This window comes from Dreissena polymorpha, chromosome 5 (assembly GCF_020536995.1).
Source record: "Dreissena polymorpha isolate Duluth1 chromosome 5, UMN_Dpol_1.0, whole genome shotgun sequence".
Classification (NCBI taxonomy): Eukaryota; Metazoa; Mollusca; class Bivalvia; order Myida; family Dreissenidae; genus Dreissena; species Dreissena polymorpha.
In genome coordinates this window covers 102268495-102289565 of record NC_068359.1, presented here as the reverse complement: position 1 = coordinate 102289565, position 21071 = coordinate 102268495, and the positions used below count along the sequence as shown (strand labels likewise).

Below are 21071 nucleotides of genomic sequence, written 5' to 3'. Positions count from 1 at the left end.
CCTGGGGACAATCTTAAGAACGCTCTCACAGTGGGGGTAGTATTTCTAGTTTTAAAAAACATTACTTTTCGTATCTTGTGTGCATTCAAAATGTTTTGAAAGATTTATAGAAAAAGATCAGCATAGTGAATTGACATCACTATTTTCTGTTGTTGTTTTTTTTCCTAATGGCATGTATTTTGTATCAATGTTATTCTACTTGAGCAATAATAATTATTGTAGTAAAATATCAGTTATAGGGAAAAAAACACAAGGACATTAAGTATTTTATATTTTATTTGAATTAATTTGGCAATTCATGGACTTTCAAAAAGTGATGAGTTTAAGTATATGGTTGGACTTAAAAGCACATCAAATATTTAAATGTTTTAATAAGCAATATTTAAATGTTAAGCAGAGGCAACATTTTAACATTAAGTCATTAAAGATGCCTTGTAAGAACCTTTGTATGTTTTAGACTTTATTTGTTGAAGGAATACCTGAATGGATGTATGTAGGTGTGTGTAGGAATTTTATAAATACCCAAATTATAATTGTTTAACTATTTCATAAACTGTGCACAATTTAAGTTCATTATGAACCATGCACAACATTCAAATGATTAATGCACAAAATCCAATTATTGAACCATGCATTAAGTCCAAATGCACTATGCATTTGTTTAAATGAGTCATGCATCATAAGTCCAAATGAATTATTCATATTAAAATAGTCCAAATGCACCATGCATAAGTCCAAAAGAACCATTTATGAGGTCCAAATGAACTATGCACATTCTGACTGCGCAGTGAAGCAAACAGTTTGTTTTCATTTCAATAATGCTAAAAATTATTTGTCCAATTATTTTACGCATAGAATTCAAAATTATCTTTGCATGCTCATGATATTTCCTGCTAATAAACTATATTTTGTCATTATAACATTGTCACGGTTATAATTCAATGTATCAAACCTCAACGCATTGTCTTTGGACAATGATTAATAATCCGTTGCTACCACAACTAAGCAACCTGCAACCAATTTGTTTTCATTTGCATGCACTTGTTGATATATTCCTATAATTTTTAACACTTATGATAGCCTTTTGGTAATTAAACATTATTAAATCAAGCTTTTTGCTCTTAAGCAACCGCCATTTCTTCTTCAGGGGACTACAGATCCAGACATGCTTTGTGCCAAACTGATTCAGCGGGCAAAGGACTTGAAGGCTCCATTCATTCAATGCTACAAATACTTCCACTGGATCTCCATGGCACAGTTACAGGGTAAATGGATTGTTTTTAGCTCACCTGAGCACAACGTGCTCATGGTGAGCTTTTGTGATCGCTTTTTGTCCGTCGTCCGTTGTGCGGCATCAACATTTGCCTTGTAAACTCTCTAGAGGCCACATTTATTGTCCAATCTTCATGAAATTTGGTCAGAAGATTGGTTTCAATGATAATTTCTTGGATGAGTTTGAAAATGGTTATGTTTGCTTGAAAAACATGGCTGCCAAGGGGCGGGGCATTTTTCCTTATATGGCTATATATGGCTATAGTAAAATCTTGTTAACACTCTAGAGGCCACATTTATAGTCAAACGAGTTTGAAAATGATGCCGGTTGGTTGAAAAACATGGCCGCCGGGAGGCGTGACATTTTTCCTTTAATGGCTTACATAAAACCTTGTTAACACTAGAGGCCACATTTATTGTCCAATCTTGATGAAATATGGTCAGAAGATTTGTCTTAATGATATCTTGGATGAGTTCGAAAATGGTTACGTTTGCTTGAAAAACATGGCCGCCAAGGGGCAGGGCATTTTTCCTTATATGGCTATATAAGGCTATTGTAAAATCTTGTGTTAACACTCTAGAGGCCACATTTATAGTCCGATCTTCATGACACTCGGTCAGAAGATTCATCCCAATAATATCTTGGACTAGTTAAAAAAAATGATGCCAGTTGGTTGAAAAACAGAAGATTGGTCTCAATGATATCTTGGATGAGTTCGAAAAAAAATTATGTTTGCTTGAAAAAAATGGCTTCCAAGGGTTGGGGTATTTTTCCTAATGTGTCTTAGATAGTAAAATCTTGTTAAAACTCTAGAGGCCACATTTACTGTCCGATCTTCATGAAACTTGGTCAGAAGATTTATTCCGATTATATCTTGGACAAGTTCAAAAATGATGCCGGTTGGTTGAAAAACATGGCTGCCAGGTGGCGGGGCATTTTTCCTTATATGGCTATAGTAAAACCTTGTTTAAGGCTATAGTAAAATCTTGTTAAAACTCTAGAGGCCACTTTTATTTTCCGATCTTCGTGAAACTTGGTCAGAAGATTTTTCCCAATAATATCTTGTTATCTCAGGTGAGCGACTTTGGGCCTTTCAGGCCGTCTTGTTGTTTTGTTTGGGATTTGATTTTCAAGGGACAAAAAATACATTTATTGGACTTGATACCGGATACTGTTTCCCAATGCGCCTCTTTAAGTAATCAACTTCACAATTCAAGGTCAAAGGTTGTGAATTTTTGGTGAATTTCAATATTTCTTGGGATTATAATTTCCTATGAACCCATTGTGTGTTGCAAACAATATCAAACTCATTGGTTCAAGGTCAGAGTCATCATGTTTGCTTTTAAAGATTAACTTCTTTTATGCTTTCTGTTCATTTATTAATGTACTGTTATAACCTACCCCACCTCCCATCCCTAACAAGCATATACTTGGGGACACATATGTTAAAACCTGATACTCCATGTTAAATAAACATTATACAAGGAACCTGCTCACAGACAGTTGCAAGATGAAAACACTCATACCTTTTATCCCGCTTTCCCGCTTTTACAGAGAAAATGCCTGCGGACAGTCGGGAGATGGCAGAATTTGATTTTCATCTGCAGCAAAGTATCGTGGCCCTTGAGGAGCTGAACAGTGACCTTGGTGTGGATGTAGCCATCCTGTACAGTCGTCTGGACCTGCCTCAGGCTGGGGACGATGATGCTCTGTCGCCACTGCAGATACGAGACGATATTGTAGAGTGGGGTCATACTTGGTATGAGTGGTGTATGAGATTTATTGAATGTTTGGGCATACTGTGTATGAGTGTTGTATACATTTAATTGAAAATATTGATATGAGTTGTGAAAACTTTTTTCATGTACCTAATTGTGTCGATATAGAAATGCTTTTTCTGGTGGCCTATATTTAAATTAAAAATAAAAATGGAAGGAGGAAAACTTACAAAATCGGATATAAATAAAGGTTTTTTCCCCATGTCCCTGTTAATTTGGGGAAGAAGTGTTTCGTCTTTAGTGTAACTGGTTAGGGTTGTGTAAACTTTAATAAGCAATGACTCTAGAATGAGGTAAAAGGTGTTTTTTTAGCTCACCTGTCACGAAGTGACATGGTGAGCTTATGTGACCGTGTGATGTCCGGCGTCCGTATGTGCGTGCGTGTGTGCGGGCGTCCGTCAACAATTTGTTTGTGTAGACAGTAGAGGTCACAGTTTTCATCCAATCTTAATGAAATTCTGTCAAAATGTTTATCTTGATAAAATCTGGGTTGGGATTGTATTTGGGTCATCTGGGGTCAAAAACTAGGTCACTAGGTCAAAAACTAGGTCACATAATAGGTCAAATAATAGAAAAACCTTGTGTTGACAATAGAGGTCGAAGTTTTTATCCAATCTTTATGAAATTTGGTCAGAATGTTTATCTTGATGAAATCTGGGTTGGGGTTGTATTTGGGTCATCTGGGGTCAAAAACTAGGTCACTAGGTCAAAAACTAGGTCAAATAATAGAAAAAACATGTGTAGACAGTAGAGGTCACAGTTTTCATCCAATCTTTATGAAAGTTGGTCAGAATGTTTATCTTGATGAAATCTGGGTTGGGATTGTATTTGGGTCATCTGGGGTCGAAACCTAGGTCACTAGGTCAAAAACTATGTCAATTATAGAAAAACCTTGTGTAGAAAGTAGAGGTCACAGTTTTCATCCGATCTCTATGAAATTTGGTCAGAATGTTTATCTTGATGAAATCTGGGTTGGGATTGTATTTGGGTCATCTGGGGTCAAAAACTAGGTCACTAGGTCAAAAACTAGGCCAAATAATAGAAAAATCTTGTGTAGACAGTAGAGGTTACAGTTTTCATCCAATCTTTATGAAAGTTGGTCAGAATGTTTATCTTGATGAAATCTGGGTTGGGATTGTATTTGGGTCATCTGGGGTCGAAACCTAGGTCACTAGGTCAAAAACTATGTCAAATAATAGAAAAACCTCGTGTAGACAGTAGAGGTCACAGTTTTCATCCGATCTCTATGAAATTTGGTCAGAATGTTTATCTTGATAAAATCTGGGTTGGGATTTATTTGGGTCATCTGGGGTCAAAAACTAGGTCACTAGGTCAAAAAATAGGTCAAATAATAGAAAATCCTTGTGTAGACAATAGAGGTCACAGTTTTCTTTCAATCTTTATGAAATTTAGTCAGAATGTTTATCTTGACAAAATCTGGGTTGGGATTGTATTTGGGTCATCTGGGGTCAAAAACTAGGTCACTAGGTAAAAAACTAGGTCACTAGGTCAAAAGCTAGGTCACTTGACTAGGTCAAATATTAGAAAAACCTTGTATAGTCAATAGAGGTCACAGTTTTCATCCAACCTTTATGAACTTTGGTCAGGATGTTTATCTTAGTGAAATCTGGGTTGGGATTGTATTTGGGTCATCTGGGGTCAAAAACTAGGTCACTAGGTCAAATAATAGAAAAACCTTGTTGAAAACAACCCATTGCAGTAAATACTGAACAATGGGTCTAGTAATGATGATACCGCATATAAAAGTATGTGTTTTTACCATCAATACTTATAAAAATTGGGCTATTCTCCTCCTTCTCTCTCTTTTCAACACAAACAACACACATATAAAAATAATAATAATAACAATAGTAACAATAATATTAATATAACTTCAGCATAATAGTTTAAATAACATATACCAATCATATTAAATTCAAACTGATTCAAGTAGTAATATTCCTTCTTGTTTCATATGCTTTGTTTACATTTCAAAAGTGCAAAAGAGCAGACACAATCATTATGATTGGTTATCTCTGTCACGTCCGTGCAAGAGCAGACGCCATTTCAAGGTCGTTCTTTGTGCGAAGTTTTCAACCCAAAACGGATTGACCTGCTTGCTTTTGCGCGGACATGACAGAGATAACCAATCAGAGCCATGCTTTTAAATACTGTCAACCAATAAAAACACCGCTTTCTTACAGCTTTAGGCAAGACATTGCTTATTAATTTTATTGAGTACTGCGTTTTTAACGCTTCTTGAATAAGTATAGATATTTTTAAGCCAATAGATTTTTATTAAGGCACCGCACCAACACTGCAAAGTTTTCTATTTATATCAATGGTACAGCCCAGTAAAATCGGGCTGTCCATTTTATGGCCGTTTTCGACCTTTTTATGCAGAGTTTTATGTTAAGCAGTGTGTTCGGGCAATGATTTATTAACTTAAGTCCCAAGGGTAAACAACCCCATTAGTCAGTCAGAAAATAGAGGTCACAGTTTTCATCCAATCTTTATAAAATTTGATCAGAATGTTTATCTTGATGAAATCTGGGTTGGGATTGTATTTGGTTCGTCAGGTGAGCGATTCAGGGCCATCATGGCCCTCTTGTTTCTAAATTTTGAGGCTTATACACCTCATTCACCTTTTTCCTTGGTATTTTGGGAACAATCCAATCAATGTATTTTCATCAATAGCAGGTTAAATTCATGTGTTTTTGTGTACCCTTGTCCCTAGCGCTTGGAGATTATCCATTTTATCTGGGGTAATACATGCATAAATAATCAAAAGAGATGCATGAATTAGTTTCTTCCCTTAGGTTCCCGTAGGTTACCTTATATAAAAGAATTGTTTCCTGCTACCACTTTTAAAAGACTTATGTCATTAGCCTGTGCTGACTGCACTGGCTAATCTAGGACAAGTAAGCACAGTCTAATTCCGGACAACACATTTCACACATGCATAAATCCAAGTTTTTCCAGGGTGCAGTTCAATTCAATTTCAGTTGGTTCCCAGAGAACATCGACACTGTATCCTTCATTGACCTGTCGACCGCAATCAAGAACTGCAAGATCCTGATAGCACTGGTCTCAGATCACTTTGAACGCGACAGACAATGTGCGGACATTTTCCTTCATGCTCGTGAGACAATGAAAAAGGCGACCATCGTTGTAGTGCTTGGAAAGAGCATGGAATGGGAAAAGAAAGACTTGGGCATGAAGATTGGGCAACAGGAGGTAAATACTCAAATATAACGGGTCTCATACAGCATGTGCAGACTGTTACTTCATTATGCAGACTGTTACTTTGTTATGCAGACTGTTACTTCATTATGCAGACTGTAACTTCATTATGCGGACTGTTACTTCATTATGTTGACTGTTACTTCATTATGTGGACTGTTACTTCATTATGCAGACTGTTACTTTATTATGCGGACTGTTACTTCATTATGCAGACTGTTACTTCATTATGCAGACTGTAACTTCATTATGCGGACTGTTACTTCATTATGCAGACTGTAACTTCATTATGAGGACTGTTACTTCATTATGCAGACTGTTACTTCATTATGCGGACTTTTACTTCATTATGCAGACTGTTAATTTATTATGCATAATGTTACTTCATTATGCAGACTGTAATTTCATTATGCAGACTGTTACTTCATTATGTAGACTCAAACATTATGCAGACTTTTACTTCATTATGAAGACTGTTACTTCATTATGCAGACTGTTACTTCATTATGCAAACACTTACTTCATTATGCAGACTGTAACTTCGTTATTCAAACTCTTACTTCATTATGCAGACTGTTACTTCATTATTCAGACTCTAACTAATTATGCCAACTGTTACTTCATTATGCAGACTGTTACTTCATAATGCAGACTGTAACTTCATTATGCAGACTGTTACTTCATTATGCAGACTGTTACTTAAGTATGCAGAGTGTTACTTTATTATGCAGACTGTTACTTCATTATGCAGACTGTTACTTTATTATGCTGACTGTTATTTCATTATGCAGACTGTTACTTCATTATGAAGAATCTAACTTCATTATGCAGACTGTTACTATATTATGCAGACTGTTACTTCATTAAGCAGACTGTTACTTTGTTACTTAAGTATGTAGACTGTTACTTAAGTATGCAGACTGTTACTTCATTATGCAGACTGTAACTTTATTATGCAGAATGTTACTTTATTATGCAGACTGTTACTTCATTATGCAGACTGTTACTTCATTATGCAGACTGTTACTTCATTATACAGACTGTTACTACTTATGCAGACTGTTCCTTCATTATGAAGACTGTTACTTAAGTATGCATACTGTTACTTCATTATGCAGATTGTTCCTTCATTATGCAGACTGTTACTTCATTATGCAGACTGTTACTTCATTATTAATTGGAACATTTTAAAATACTTTGCCTTAAATAGTAACAACGTGTTCCTTATTTTTGTGTCCTGAGCTCATAGGCTAAGGTCTTACTCTTTTGTTAAATATTTACACAAATGAATGGCAGTCATAACAAGAAACTTGGCATATTACTAACAGGCATCTTAAATGTGTTTTAACATAGTTCAAAGGGATGACAATGCATGCACAAGTCCGATGAAGTGTTAATTGAGATTGTATTCTGCTTATTTACAAGTCCACAAAATATTCTAATTAACAAAATGCATGCAATAACTTTAGAGATAGTAAATTATCTAAGTCCAATAATAAAAATAACGGTGGGCGGCCAGACTCTTACGGGCCTGCCCCACGATTCACAATTAAAATGAATCTGAATCTGCCCCATACACAATTTGATTCACTTTTTGTGCTAAATGGTTGCCTATAGATCTGGTTGCTACAACAAACATGTTGATCATGGAAATGGCCTACAATATCATCAAATGGGTCAACTTTGTTTGTTGGTTTTTTACTTTATTTGATTTTCTTTATTAGCTCTAGTACTCTGACCGCTGTTATGTATGATCTTTTGATTCCGACAATGGGGTTCAATTTTATTATTAAAAACTGTCTTACATTTGAAGTGTGTTATACAACAATGTTTCACATTTGAAATATTCGTTGCAGGTGTTTACCCATTTTAATCCATGTATTACGTTACAATGTATTATCAGAATACCGACATCCTTCATTTTAATTCGTTCACATTAATATTTTTATACAGAACAACAATAATTTATTAGTTCCTCCGGAGGGGACTTATGGTTTGCGCTCCGTCTGTCAGTCCGTCCGTCAGTCTGTCCGTCCGTCACACTTTTCTGGATCCTGCGATTACATTCAAAGTTCTTAATATTTTTTCATGAAACTTGGTACATGGATAGATGGCAATATGGACATAATGCATGTCATTTCATTTTGTTCCTACGTCTAAAATTCTGGTTGCTATGGCAACAAATAGACTAGAAATACTGCTGAAAATGGTGGTTTTCTGGATCCTGCGATAACTATAAAAGTTTTTAATATTTTTCACTTGGAACATGGATAGATGGCAATATGGACATTATGCACGTCATTTTACCCCCACAAACGAAGTTTAGTGGGGTATATAGGAGTGAACTTGTCTGTCTGTCGGTCGGTCGGTCTGTATTAAGTGTCCGCTCTCTAATTCAAGTAGTTTTCATCCGATCTTCACCAAACTTGGTCAGAAGTTGTATCTACATGATGTCTAGGCCAAGTTCGAACATGGGCCTTGCCAGGTCAAAAACTAGGTCACGGGGTCACTTAGTGCGTTTTAAACATTCAGCATGTTGTCCGCTCTCTTATTCAAGTAGTTTTCATCCGATCTTCAACAAACTTGGTCAGAACAGGGCTCAACATTAACAGTTGTCCTATTGCCCCTGGCAAGTAAAAGTTGGGTCGGGCAAGTTATTTTATAATCTAGTTGTCCGCTTAGGCAAGTGCAAAAAAGAACAAAGAGCATACATTTAGACTTTAATTAGACTATAATTGCTGTAATCATTTTGTAAAATGTGCAAACATAAAAAAGGTTTTGTGGTGTATCAATTTGATCTTTATTAAAAAATATGAGGTTAACAGTTAATGTGATATTTCATGTTTGGGCAAGTGACTTTACGTTCAGGGCAAGTAGATTGTCTAAGTACTTGCATGGCAGGGCAAGTTGGTTTTTAGGTTAATGTTGAGCCCTGCAGAAGTTGTATCTAGATGATGTCTAGGCCAAGTTCAAACATGGGCCTTGCCGGGTCAAAAACTAGGGTAGGGCTGCAACGAATCCAAAAAAATTGTTCGGATCCAAATCCGAATCCAAATATGGTATCTTACAGTTTTTCGGATCCGGATCCCTCAGATAAGAGAAAATTAGAATTTTCTGTCTAAAGTAAAGAAATCAATGTTTTAGAAGTATAATTTGACTAAAAAAACATTAAACATTTATTACCAAACAACATAACACATGTCTCGTTTAACATTGTAGCAATGTCAAAATAAAACGAAACCTCAACACTTATTCATTTTATAGTTTGCTCGTTAACATACACTTATCACTGTTCATACAGTTTGATGTTTGTTTTCACAAAAATTAACAAATCAACATTTTCCGGGTCCAGGCAAGCCCTATGAGCACTGACAGGTCTCCTGCTGTGGAGAAGATTCTCTCACTGGGCATCCTTGCATTACAAGATTGCATTTAAATTTAGTATATGACGAAATATGCTTTCAAGACAATACATTATGCAGGAACACAATTTGACAGGTCGCGAAATTAAGCAAAATTTACCTGAATTACATTCCAGCCACACTGGATCCACTACCGTTGTTTTTAATACAACTCAGAAAGACAATAAGGATTGAAAACTTACTTATTGCCATTAGGAATTGCATTTGTAATGTGTAAATCCTCCATGATTTCGAATTGGTTTTTTTATGCGCTCATTACGTAATGTCCAATGACACTCTTATACAATAAAAGCCGAAGGATCTCGAATGATCTGCTATTTGACTGTAACACGTCAATAAATATCGACTATTATACGTATCTTTTATTTTTCAAACAGAACCAGTCTGTATTAAAAACAATACTCGAGAAAACAGCGCTAGGTTACAAACAGCTATGAAAATAAATATTCGGAACCGAAATTTCCAGGGGTGGATCCGTACCCGCGAATCTAAAGTTGGATCCGATATCATCGGATATTTCGGATACCCGTTGCAGCCCTAGTCACGGGCTCACTTAGTGCATTTTAAACATTCAGCATGTTGTCCGCTCTCTAATTCAAGTAGTTTTCATCCGATCTTCACGAAACTTAGTCAGAAGTTGTATCTACATGATGTCTAGGCCAAGTTTGAACATGGGCCTTACCGGGTCAAAAACTAGGTCACGGGGTCACTTAGTGCGTTTTAAACATTCAGCATGTTGTCCCCTCTATTATTCAAGTAGTTTTCATCCGATCTTCACCGAACTTGGTCAGAAGTTGTATCTAGATGATCTTAAGGCCAAGTTCGAACATGGGCTTTGCCGGGTCAAAAACTAGGTCAAGGGGTCACTTAGTGCGTTTTTTAACATTCAGCATGGTGTCCTCTCTTATTCAAGTAGTTTTCATCTGATCTTCACCAAACTTGGTCAGAAGTTTTATCTAGATGATCTGAAGGCCAAGTTCGAACATGGGCCATGCCAGATCAAAAACTAGGTCACAGAGTCACTTAGTACGTTTTAAACATTGAGCATGGTGTCCGCTCTCTATTTCTAGTAGTTTAAATCCGATCTTCACCACTCTTGGTCAGAAGTTGTAACTAGATAATGCGTAGGTCAAGTTCGAACATGGGCCAAGCCAGGTCGAAAACTAGGTCACGGGGTCACTTAGTGTGTTTCAAACCTCACCCGATGATGTTGTCCGCTCTCTAATTCAAGTAGTTTTTATCCAATCTTCGCCAAAATTGGTCAGAAGTTGTATTTTGATAATGTCTAGGGCAAGTTTGAATATGGGTCATGCCGGGTCGAAAACAAGGTCACGGGGTCACTTAGTGCGTTTTAAACATCACAATGTTGTCTGCTCTCTAATTGAAGGAGTTTTCATCCAATCCTCACCAAACTTGGTCACAAGTTTTATCTAAATGATCTCTAGGACAAGTTTGAAAATGGGCCATTCCGGGCCTAAAACTAGGTTACGGGGTCACTTAGTGCTTTTTTTAACATTAGCATGGTGTCAGCTCTTTAATTCAAGTAGTTTACATCCGATCTTCACCAACCTTGGTCAGAAGTTTTTTGGAGATGATCTTAAGGCCAAGTTAGAACATGGGCCTTTCTGGGTCAAAAACTTGGTCAAGGGGTCACTAAGTGCGTTTTAAAAATTGAGCATAGTATCCGCTGGTTTTTGTGAAGACAACATGCAAAATATTATGTGTCAATGCAGCATGTGGGGGTATTCGTCACAATTGTGACAAAGCTCTAGTTTCATTTTGTTCCTACGTCAAAATTTATGGTTGCTATGGCAACAATTTTTTATATTTAATCTGAAAATGTTGGAATTTCTGAAAATGGTGGAGCCAGTAGGGGACTTATATTGCTTGACAATAGTCTTGTTACTTCAAATGTTATGTTAATGTATGCGTTGTTTTTGTTTCCAGCGCAAATTGATGGCAAAGACACGATCACGCTACGAATGTGCAAATGGTCGCAGGGATGAATTAAAAGAATGGCTGACTGAAATTCTACAAGGAATTAAAGAGGTTAATATACATGAATAAATTACAAGGACGTAGTAACATTGAATAAAACTGGAACCAATTTTTTACAGGTCATTGTACAATAAATTGTGATAATGATGGAATTTTCTTTTAAGTGTTATTGCTTAGGCTAAGAAAACTTGAAACCTTAGAAATATGTTGCACTTTACATGGCAAGCAAATTATAAACCTATCTGTATTCAAAACCTATTGGCTTTTTTATTTAGTCCTTAATTTTAGCATTGTTTGTTTTGAACAAGAAAGTTCACACAAGGAAATGGCTGAAATTTATAAAAAACATGAAATGAAATCATGTTGATAAAGAAATGACTTCACTATTACAGTGTCTGTTAGGTGTATTTCAAAGTTGTTGAATACACTAAAATATATCAAATAAGGTATTATTTCTTTAATACTAGCCTGAAAATGTGATAAAGTGAATTAACGTTTGCAAATCACTTATGTATTCCTATAGACCACAGGAAAGAATAAAATAAAACTTGTTCCATTCACAGAAAGAGGTCACAATGCCAGAAGTTTTCATCAGTTACTGCCAGAGGAATTCCTACCTGGCAACAAAGAACCAAGAGAAATACAACGAGAGTGCCCTTGGGTATGGTGACCCACGTGACCTATGCTTCCGGCTTGAACATGAGGGGAAATTTAATTGCTGGATTGATACAGAGTACATTGGCAAGGAAAAGGTATGACATAAATTTTAGAGTGTTTTGTAGCTATCCTAGCTGCAGTTAGGTTTTTTATGCCCCCGAATTGAATGATCGGGGGCATATTGTTTTTGGCCTGTCTGTCTGTCATTCCGTCATTCTGTCCCAAAACTTTAACCTTACAGTAAAGTTTTGCAATAACTTTTGAAATATTGAACATAGCAACTTGATATTTGGCATGCATGTGTATCTCATGGAGCTGCACATTTTGAGTGGTGAAATGTCAAGGTCATCCTTCAAGGTCAAAGGTAAAAAAAAAAAGCGGCGCATTAGGGGGCATTGTGTTTCTGAAAAACACATCTCTTGTTTTTCATGTTACATTTTATTTATTATGACAGTACGTGTATCATCATGTAAACAATATTTCAACCTATTTCCTATCAAACAATGCTATTTGGGAGTACAAGCAATAACATGACTGATATTAATATCCTTATCCTAGAAATTAAAAAGTATATACATGTATTTGAATGTAAGAGAAACAATTTCAATAAGAGGGCTGAACAATAACCTTTGCTTAGCATGGGAAACTCAAGCTAAAACAAAATATCAAGGAAAGGAACTACTAAACTGCAGGGCAGTTGTAAAGCTATTTGTAGATCAATAATAATCTAGGTGTAATTTGTATTGTTTTGCTTTAAATGTTTAATACCATTTCTGTCTGTTTAAATGATATATTTTTCTGTCCAAACTCAACTATCATAACATGGCATTTTTGTATGTTTCCTTGTGTGTTTGTGTGTGTGCATGTTTGTATCTATATAATGTTATGGATAGATTTTAATTACCTCTATTTTAGCAATACCTGTTGTTTTTTTATCAAGCAAGATGAAATGTTAAAAGAACTCTATTATATACTAACAAATTGACATGTAAATTAACAATTAGTAATGTAATGAATTGAGGTGAAATAAAATTTATAAAAAAAAAATCAACCTATTGCACCTTAATTGTTGAGATTTTTACCTACATGGCTAAATGTATTATTTAAAAAATCACTAATCTGATTGTACAACTTGCCAGAATACTGAGCTCATTATGTAATGGAAACATCAAGACTAGCAGACAAGAAGTTTGCTTGCCTTGCATGGCCCTTGCATATTTTTTAAACCAGCTTGGTCCTCTGCATAACTTTATGTACCTTATCAGAGATGAACATAGATTTTGAACCAAAACACTTCACAATTCTTACCTGAATCATTAAACATTAAATATTTAGAGTGTTAGATTATGAAAAGTCTGCTACCAAGTTTGAAAACATTAGCAATGAGCAGGTGTGACGTCTGAACTGGATTTTTACTAAGTAGGGACTTTCTTAAAAAGTGGAAAGTGTCGTCCCTGTTTAGCCTTTGCACAAGCTAATCTGGGACGACACTTTACGTACATGCATTAAACCCCCTTTTCACAGAGCACAGCTCATATGTATTAATCCTTTTTATATTTTTCTTTGTTTCTTTGTTTACAGAAAGGAATTTTTGCTGATATGGCTGTTGGTATAAGGAACAGTAAAGTTTTTGTGGCATTTGTTTCAGATGAGGTAAGTATGTAGTTTAGTTTTATCCTCTGAGGAAGGCCATTGTCTGTCAGTGGGTGGTTCAGTATTTCTGTACTTTTTGTCCTCTCTGTAACTTTAACATCCCTGTGAAGATGTTTACATAATTTTAGGTAATTATTCCCCCTTACTGATTGCTAACAAATCTCATGTCTCTGAGTGAAAGGTCAAGGTTACAATTTAAGGTAAAAATGTATAATTTAAGTTTCCACTCTGTAACTTTTACAAGGTATCAAGGTTTGATATATAAAAAAAGGATTACTTATGCCAATATAATATTCACATGCAATTCTTATGCAGTCCCCGCCATGATTTTTTAAAGCATGTGTCCTCGTAGAATGGGGTTAATTTCCTCCAATCATTGTCAAGGTTTATTTTGTTATGGAGCTCAAGTTTGGGGATCATTGTTTCATTTTGGGATTTATTTATTCATTTTGGGGTTCATTTTTTCCATTCATTTTGAGTGTGTTGATAAGCAGAGTCCAGTAACTGTGCTTTGGACCCCATGTTCATCCAATCATTTTCAATATTAATTTCATCCAATAATTGTGAATGTTAATTTGACCGGATCATTTTGAGTGTTTATTTCATCTAATCATTTTGAAAATTAATTTCATCCAATCATTTTGAATATAAGATCTTATTTCATCCAATCCTTTTGAATATCAATTTCATCCAATCATTTTGAATATTTATTTCATCCAATCATTTTGAATGTCAATTTCATCCAATCATTTTGAATGTCAATTTCATCCAATCATTTTGCAGGTCAATTTCATCCAATCATTTTGAATGTCAATTTCATCCAATCATTTTGAATGTCAATTTCCTTTAGTCATTTTGCATGTCAATTTCATCCAATCATTTTGAATGTCAATTTCATCCAATCATTTTGAATGTCAATTTCATCCAATCATTTTGAATGTCAATTTCATCCAATCATTTTGCATGTCAATTTCAGTATGCAGAGTCAGATAACTGCATGATGGAGCTGAGATTTGGCATCTTGAACATGGGTCTGCCTGTCGTGACTGTAGTTGTTGGCACAGGGAGCAAGTGGAAGCAAACTGAGGTACACATGGTTCCTGTTTTACCCTTTCCACTTAGAAGCAAAGTAAAAATGGCAATGTGCAAACAGCATAAAACCAGAACAGCCAGTGAGTGACTCGCAGTCTGGTAAGTTTTATGCTGTTTGCTGCATATCAGTATCTAAGGGTTGGAGTGATTAGCCTTTAAAACTTGAATCTTGCAAGAAAAGGTCTATAATTTAATTTGACTTTTAAAGGGACTACAATTGCATTAAAATACGTATCTAAGTGGTAAAAGGTTAGAATCCTATATAAGTGGTAAAGTGTTAAATACATATCTAAGTGGTAAAAGGGTTAAATATGTATCTAAGTGGTAAAAGATTAAATTCATATCTAAGTGGTTAAAGGTTAAAAACATATATAAGTGGTAAAGGGTTAAATATGTTAAATATGTAACTTAGTGGTAAAGGGTTTAATACATATCTATGTGGTAAAGGGTTAAATACATATGTTAGTGGTAAAGGGTTAAATAGATATCTATGTGGTAAAGGGTTAAATATGTTAAATACTTATCTAAGTGGTAAAGGATTAAATACGTATCTAAGTGGTAAAGGGTTAAATACATATCAAAGTGGTAAAGGGATAAATTATCCACGCTCAGATATACATTTTTACAAATTTTAAGTCTATTTTAATATCAAATTAAATGCTTGACCTTTCTAACTAGATTCAAAATGTAAAGGCTCATTTCACACACTTAAGATACTGATGAGCAACAAACAGCAGAAAACCTGAACAGCCTGAAAGTTACTAATGTACCCACAGGCTGCAGACTTTCTACCTCATGTTTTGCCTACAACATTTTTTTTACTTGCTGGCATGGGAGCTTATGAAATTTTATTTGTACTTTTTTTGTATTTGTTTTGTCCTGAATTTAAAATAACAAAAGGTATGCCCCTTTTCAACTGAGAATTTCTGGTACTATATTTAAGATACTGTTTTTAGTAACATAATAATCTCGGCAACTTAAACATCCAGACGTGTTACATTTGGTATGTCACAATATATATAGGTCCTCTTCTTTACTCCTCAAATAAAGACTCTGGAGTCATAACTGGCCTGGTCCAGTGGGTTAAATAATTGATACAGACTTAAATAGCAAAGTAACGTAAAACTATCACATCTTAAACCAAAAGTCAAAATTAAACTTTGTTAAAAAAAAGTGCCCAAGTGGTCAAAACAGGCCTTACTCAGGTCTGCCTCAAGATGCACATTAAATTTAAAAAAATTATGGTCTAACTCCACACAGGTTGGCATGCTACTGGCTAGGGCAAAGGCGTCCGAGGTCTACCTGCAGAAGGAGAACCCTGAAGGGATCAAAGTACTCATGCAGTACGTGGGAGAGGCGTTGACGACACAAAAACTCACGGAAAAGAAGAACGCTGAGGCATCTGGGAAGGATAAGAAAAAGCATGTCAAGCTCGCTGAAGTGGACACTGAGAAAAAAGGCAATTCCTCTGTGGCTTATCAGGTGAGTACTTTTTTTTTCCAACACAAGACTGCAAACATATACATAAAACTTACAACGAACCAGGTTTTTTTTTAACTATCTTGGAATATTGATTTGCACAAACTTGGCATTTTGATTTGCACAAACTCGGAATTTTGATTTGCACGAACTTGGAATTTTGATTTGTACAAACTTGGAATTTTGATTTGCACAAACTTGGAATTTTGATTTGCACAAACTTAAAATTTTGATTTGTAGTCAGTCAAATCAAGATTACTGTTACTTAAACAAATTGAAATAGAAAATGGTTCCTGCTCAATAACTAAGATTTTGACACGGGCTCTGTTGCCTTTGTGCAGTGATTTTTTTCACAATTTTGGAAATGTGGCTGGGTCTCTTTGGATTGGGGAAAATCACGACTTTTTGAACAAAATTGGGAAATTAGTGTTGTTTTTGCTAACAAATGCTTCAAAAATGAGAATAAAAGTGTTATAAATATTATATTAAATAAGGTGTACCTTCTATAGCTGGATGGGAGATGAACGAAATGTTGGGATCTAAAAAATATATATATTTTGTTTGTTGTTCTTTTTAAACTTCAAATGGGAATTTTTAGGATATATTGGGGGAAAAATATGTACTTTTTATGCCCCTTTCGAAGAAGAGGGGGTATATTGTTTTGCACATGTCGGTCGGTCCGTCCGTCCACCAGATGGTTTCCGTATGATAACTCAAGAATGCTTAGGCCAAGGATCATGAAACTTCAAACGTACATTGATCATGACTGGCAGATGACCCCTATAGATTTTCAGGTCACTAGATCAAAGGTCAGGGTCACAGTGACTCGAAACACTAAAATGGTTTCCGGATGATTACTCAAGAACGCTTAGGCCTAGGATCATGAAACTTCATAGGTACATTGATCTTGACGGGCCTCTATTGATTTTCAGGTCACTAGGTCAAAGGTCAACGTCACAGTGACTCAAAACAGTAAAATTGTTTCCGGATGATAACTCAAGAATGTTAACGCCTAGGATCATGAAACTTCATAGGTACATTGTTCATGACTGGCAGATGACCCCTATTGATTTTCAGGTCACTAGGTCAAAGGTCAAGGTCACAGTGACTCGAAACAGTAAAATGGTTTCGGGATGATAACTCAAGAGTGCTTACGCCTAGGATCATGAAACTTCATAGGAACATTGATCATGACTGGCAGATGACCCCTATTGATTTTCAGGTCACTAGGTCAAAGGTCAAGGTCACAGTGACTAGAAACAGTAAAATGGTTTCCGGATGATAACTCAAGAATAATTAGGCCTAGGATCATGAAACTTCATAGGTACATTGATCATTACTAGCAGATGACCCATATAGATTTTCAGGTCACTAGGTCAAAGGTCAAGGTCACAGTGACTCAAAACAGTAAAATAGTTTCCGGATGATAACTCAAGAATGCTGAGGCCTAGGATCATGAAACTGTATAGGTACATTGATCTTGACTGGCAGATGACCCCTCTTGATTTTCAGATTACTAGGTGAAAGGTCAAGGTCACAGTGACTTGAAACAGTAAATTGGTTTCCGGGTGATAACACAAGAATACTTAGGCCTAGTATCATGAAACTTCATACGTACATTTATCATGACTGGGAGATGACCCATATTGATTTTCAGATCAATAGGTCAAAGGTCAAGGTCACAGTGACAAAAAAAATTATTCACACAATGGCTGCATCTACAACTGACAGCCCATATGGGGGCATGCATGTTTTACAAACAGCCCTTGTTTCCATTTTGAATAGGGCCGCGATTTATAACACAAAAAAACACTGGTGTTAATTTCAGCAAAATATTATCCAAAGTGTCAAAATCACTGTTTGACTATTTGATTTGATATTTTGGCCTCGTTTTGAGGAAACTTGGCTTCATGTATGTGCATAAAGTGTTGTCTGTGTGGACTGCACAGGCTAATCTGGGACAGCACTTTATGCACATGCAGCATCCTCATGTTTTTCATTAAATAAACAATAAATCTCAGCATTTAGTTCATATTCCATCCAGCTCTATAAGTTGAACTCTAGTTACTATAATATTGCAAACAGTTTATTCTCAATTTTGAGGTATTTGTTTGCATAAACACATGACTATTTTTCCCCCAAATTTTTATTAATGCAATTTTTCCCAAACCAAAGGGACCCAGCCCCATGCAGAAAATAGTGAAAAAGCACTGTAATTATCCCTCATTTAAAATCACAATGTGACTTATTTTGATGCATTTTTTGTCCTCTTCAGGAGGAGGTTGAGTTGATTCAGCGCAAGTTCATGCGCCACATCCTCGGCTCTATAGCTTCTCTGGATCAGATGCCGATGCCGAGACTCATCGTTGTGGACTTTGTGAAGGACAGCAGCTGTAAGTAGTGCTTGGTGGATGGGTATAACCCCTTCACCACTCACTTTGACATGTTTGTACTCCCTTAGAATATTTAATGCAATTTACGACCTTCTAACAAGATTCAAGTAAAGATTCTGACATATTGACCAGTTGGCTTGATACACTGTAACTCCAATATAACGCGGATGACGGGGTCCAAGCCACGCAACAGCGTTATAAACGGACAGCGTTATAAGTTTTGAGCTTATTTATTTAAGGGGGCTATAAAAATAGGTTAAGTATAGCCTATAATATAGGTCCTGTGTATTGTCATGCAGTGATGTCATCCGCAAATACATGCATATAAACCAAATCGAACGATAACAGTATACATACCGCTTTTCTAATGTGCACATTTATCCGATAATCCAATATATATGGACGAGCGAATTTAAATTTAGATTGAATGCAATACGATACATGTTCACAGAAATTTTTTATTTCGTCATTTGCAGCATGTAAAAAACGTGCTTTCCGTGGACCTTTCTGATAACGGGCACAAATTTAAGTGCATCTCTGTTAATCATTACACTGCGTTAGCATGTAAATAAAATGCAGGATTTTTTTTTTCTTTTTCGTAAACGCACTGAAACATTAAACACACACACAGATATTTTAATTTATCAAGCATGTGTAGCATATAATAAACGATAACACACTTACACAGGCATAGTTTATACAATAAAATACAATACACGATAAATACAAAACATAAACAGGTAATCGTTTTAAATAACTTTAATTTGATAATTATTCTGCTTGCACTTGCCTTATTTAAATTAGCGCACTGAACCGCTCTGATAGGGAATACATGTAATAAACATGAACTCACGAGTTTTCACACCTTTATTGACATTACACAACAGATTAACACCAATTAGCTGTCGAGTGTCGTTTAACCTCGAATCGATTAAAATCATTTAAACGGACGGATAAAGCAATCAAGCTGTGATCACTGGCTTCTTTGAATTTTCTGAAAATACATGAAGCTGCATAACAAGGATTTGAATCAGAAATGGAAGGTTGGAGAAAAAACGGGATCCAAGGACCCCCCGCGTTATATTGGACACAGCGTTATAACGGACCGCACTATATTGGAGTTACAGTGTAATTCCCATTTTCCACGGTGGAGCTACACTTTTAATAGCTTAATTACGTTACCTGCTATCATATGCTACTCACCCCGAAGGATCGTAAATAATCCGGAATCTTTCTGTCCAAAGAATCCCACACTTTTCATAAACCCGTCGATCAGGTCAGAACGGTCACATAGTGCCGTGTAGCCGTATAACCAAAACGGGATATTACTCAGTATCACTCTTATTCCGGATGCGTTATACAAAGGCCGACATTTTTGTTATTGACTTAATTGTTGCTTCTGTTTCGCTGGATTCTTCTGTTTAACAGAATAGAGAAGTTTTTGTATTGTGTTAAAACATTCTCCGTATATATATCCGTTTATTTCTGTATTGTTTTGTGTATTTGTTTGTTTGTTCAAGGCAAAATATGCCTCAAACACGTGGCTCATGTGAACACATAAGGGCAGCATGGGACAACCATGGTAGCAGCCTGTCGTGTGCAGGATGTACCCAGGATAACTGCTGCCCTTTCTGTGAGCATTGGTCTGCAGATACCTAGGCCATCAAGCGTCGACCTTTCAAGAGTCGTAGACCCAACATGCATAGTTCAGATCAAAGTAGGGAAAGTTCCGTTTGTCGAGACTTTTCACCACACGATCTTGACCATATGCCACCAGGAGATGCCATGCATCGGTCCTTGCCCGGTGACGACACCGGACAAAATTTGCCCGGTCCGTACATCGGGAACGACCAGTTGACCGGTCTGGAAACTTCACCGGTCACCGGTCAACATTTACCGGTCCGGTCACCGGTCATGCTATGACCGGTGTCGTCACCGGTCAACAGGTCACCGGTCACTGACCGGTCCGGTCACCGGTCATGCTATGACCGGTCCAGTCACCTGTCAACCGGTCATGCTATGACCGGTCACCGGTCAACCGGTTACCGGTCATTGACCGGTCCGGTCACCGGTCATGTAATGA

General features: G+C 36.3%; 1 protein-coding gene across 1 annotated transcript in view; it reads left to right on the top strand.

Moving 5' to 3' along the window:
• LOC127831518 (uncharacterized) overlaps positions 1-21071 on the top strand; it is a 164474-nt gene that overhangs the window by 119605 nt on the left and 23798 nt on the right. Inside the window, exons 48-56 of the mRNA XM_052356502.1 lie at positions 1148-1265; positions 2828-3032; positions 6057-6288; positions 11664-11765; positions 12278-12466; positions 13953-14024; positions 15001-15111; positions 16377-16598; positions 18871-18988. Coding sequence (XP_052212462.1) covers positions 1148-1265; positions 2828-3032; positions 6057-6288; positions 11664-11765; positions 12278-12466; positions 13953-14024; positions 15001-15111; positions 16377-16598; positions 18871-18988 — 1369 coding nt within the window. The remainder of the gene's footprint in view (positions 1-1147; positions 1266-2827; positions 3033-6056; positions 6289-11663; positions 11766-12277; positions 12467-13952; positions 14025-15000; positions 15112-16376; positions 16599-18870; positions 18989-21071) is intronic.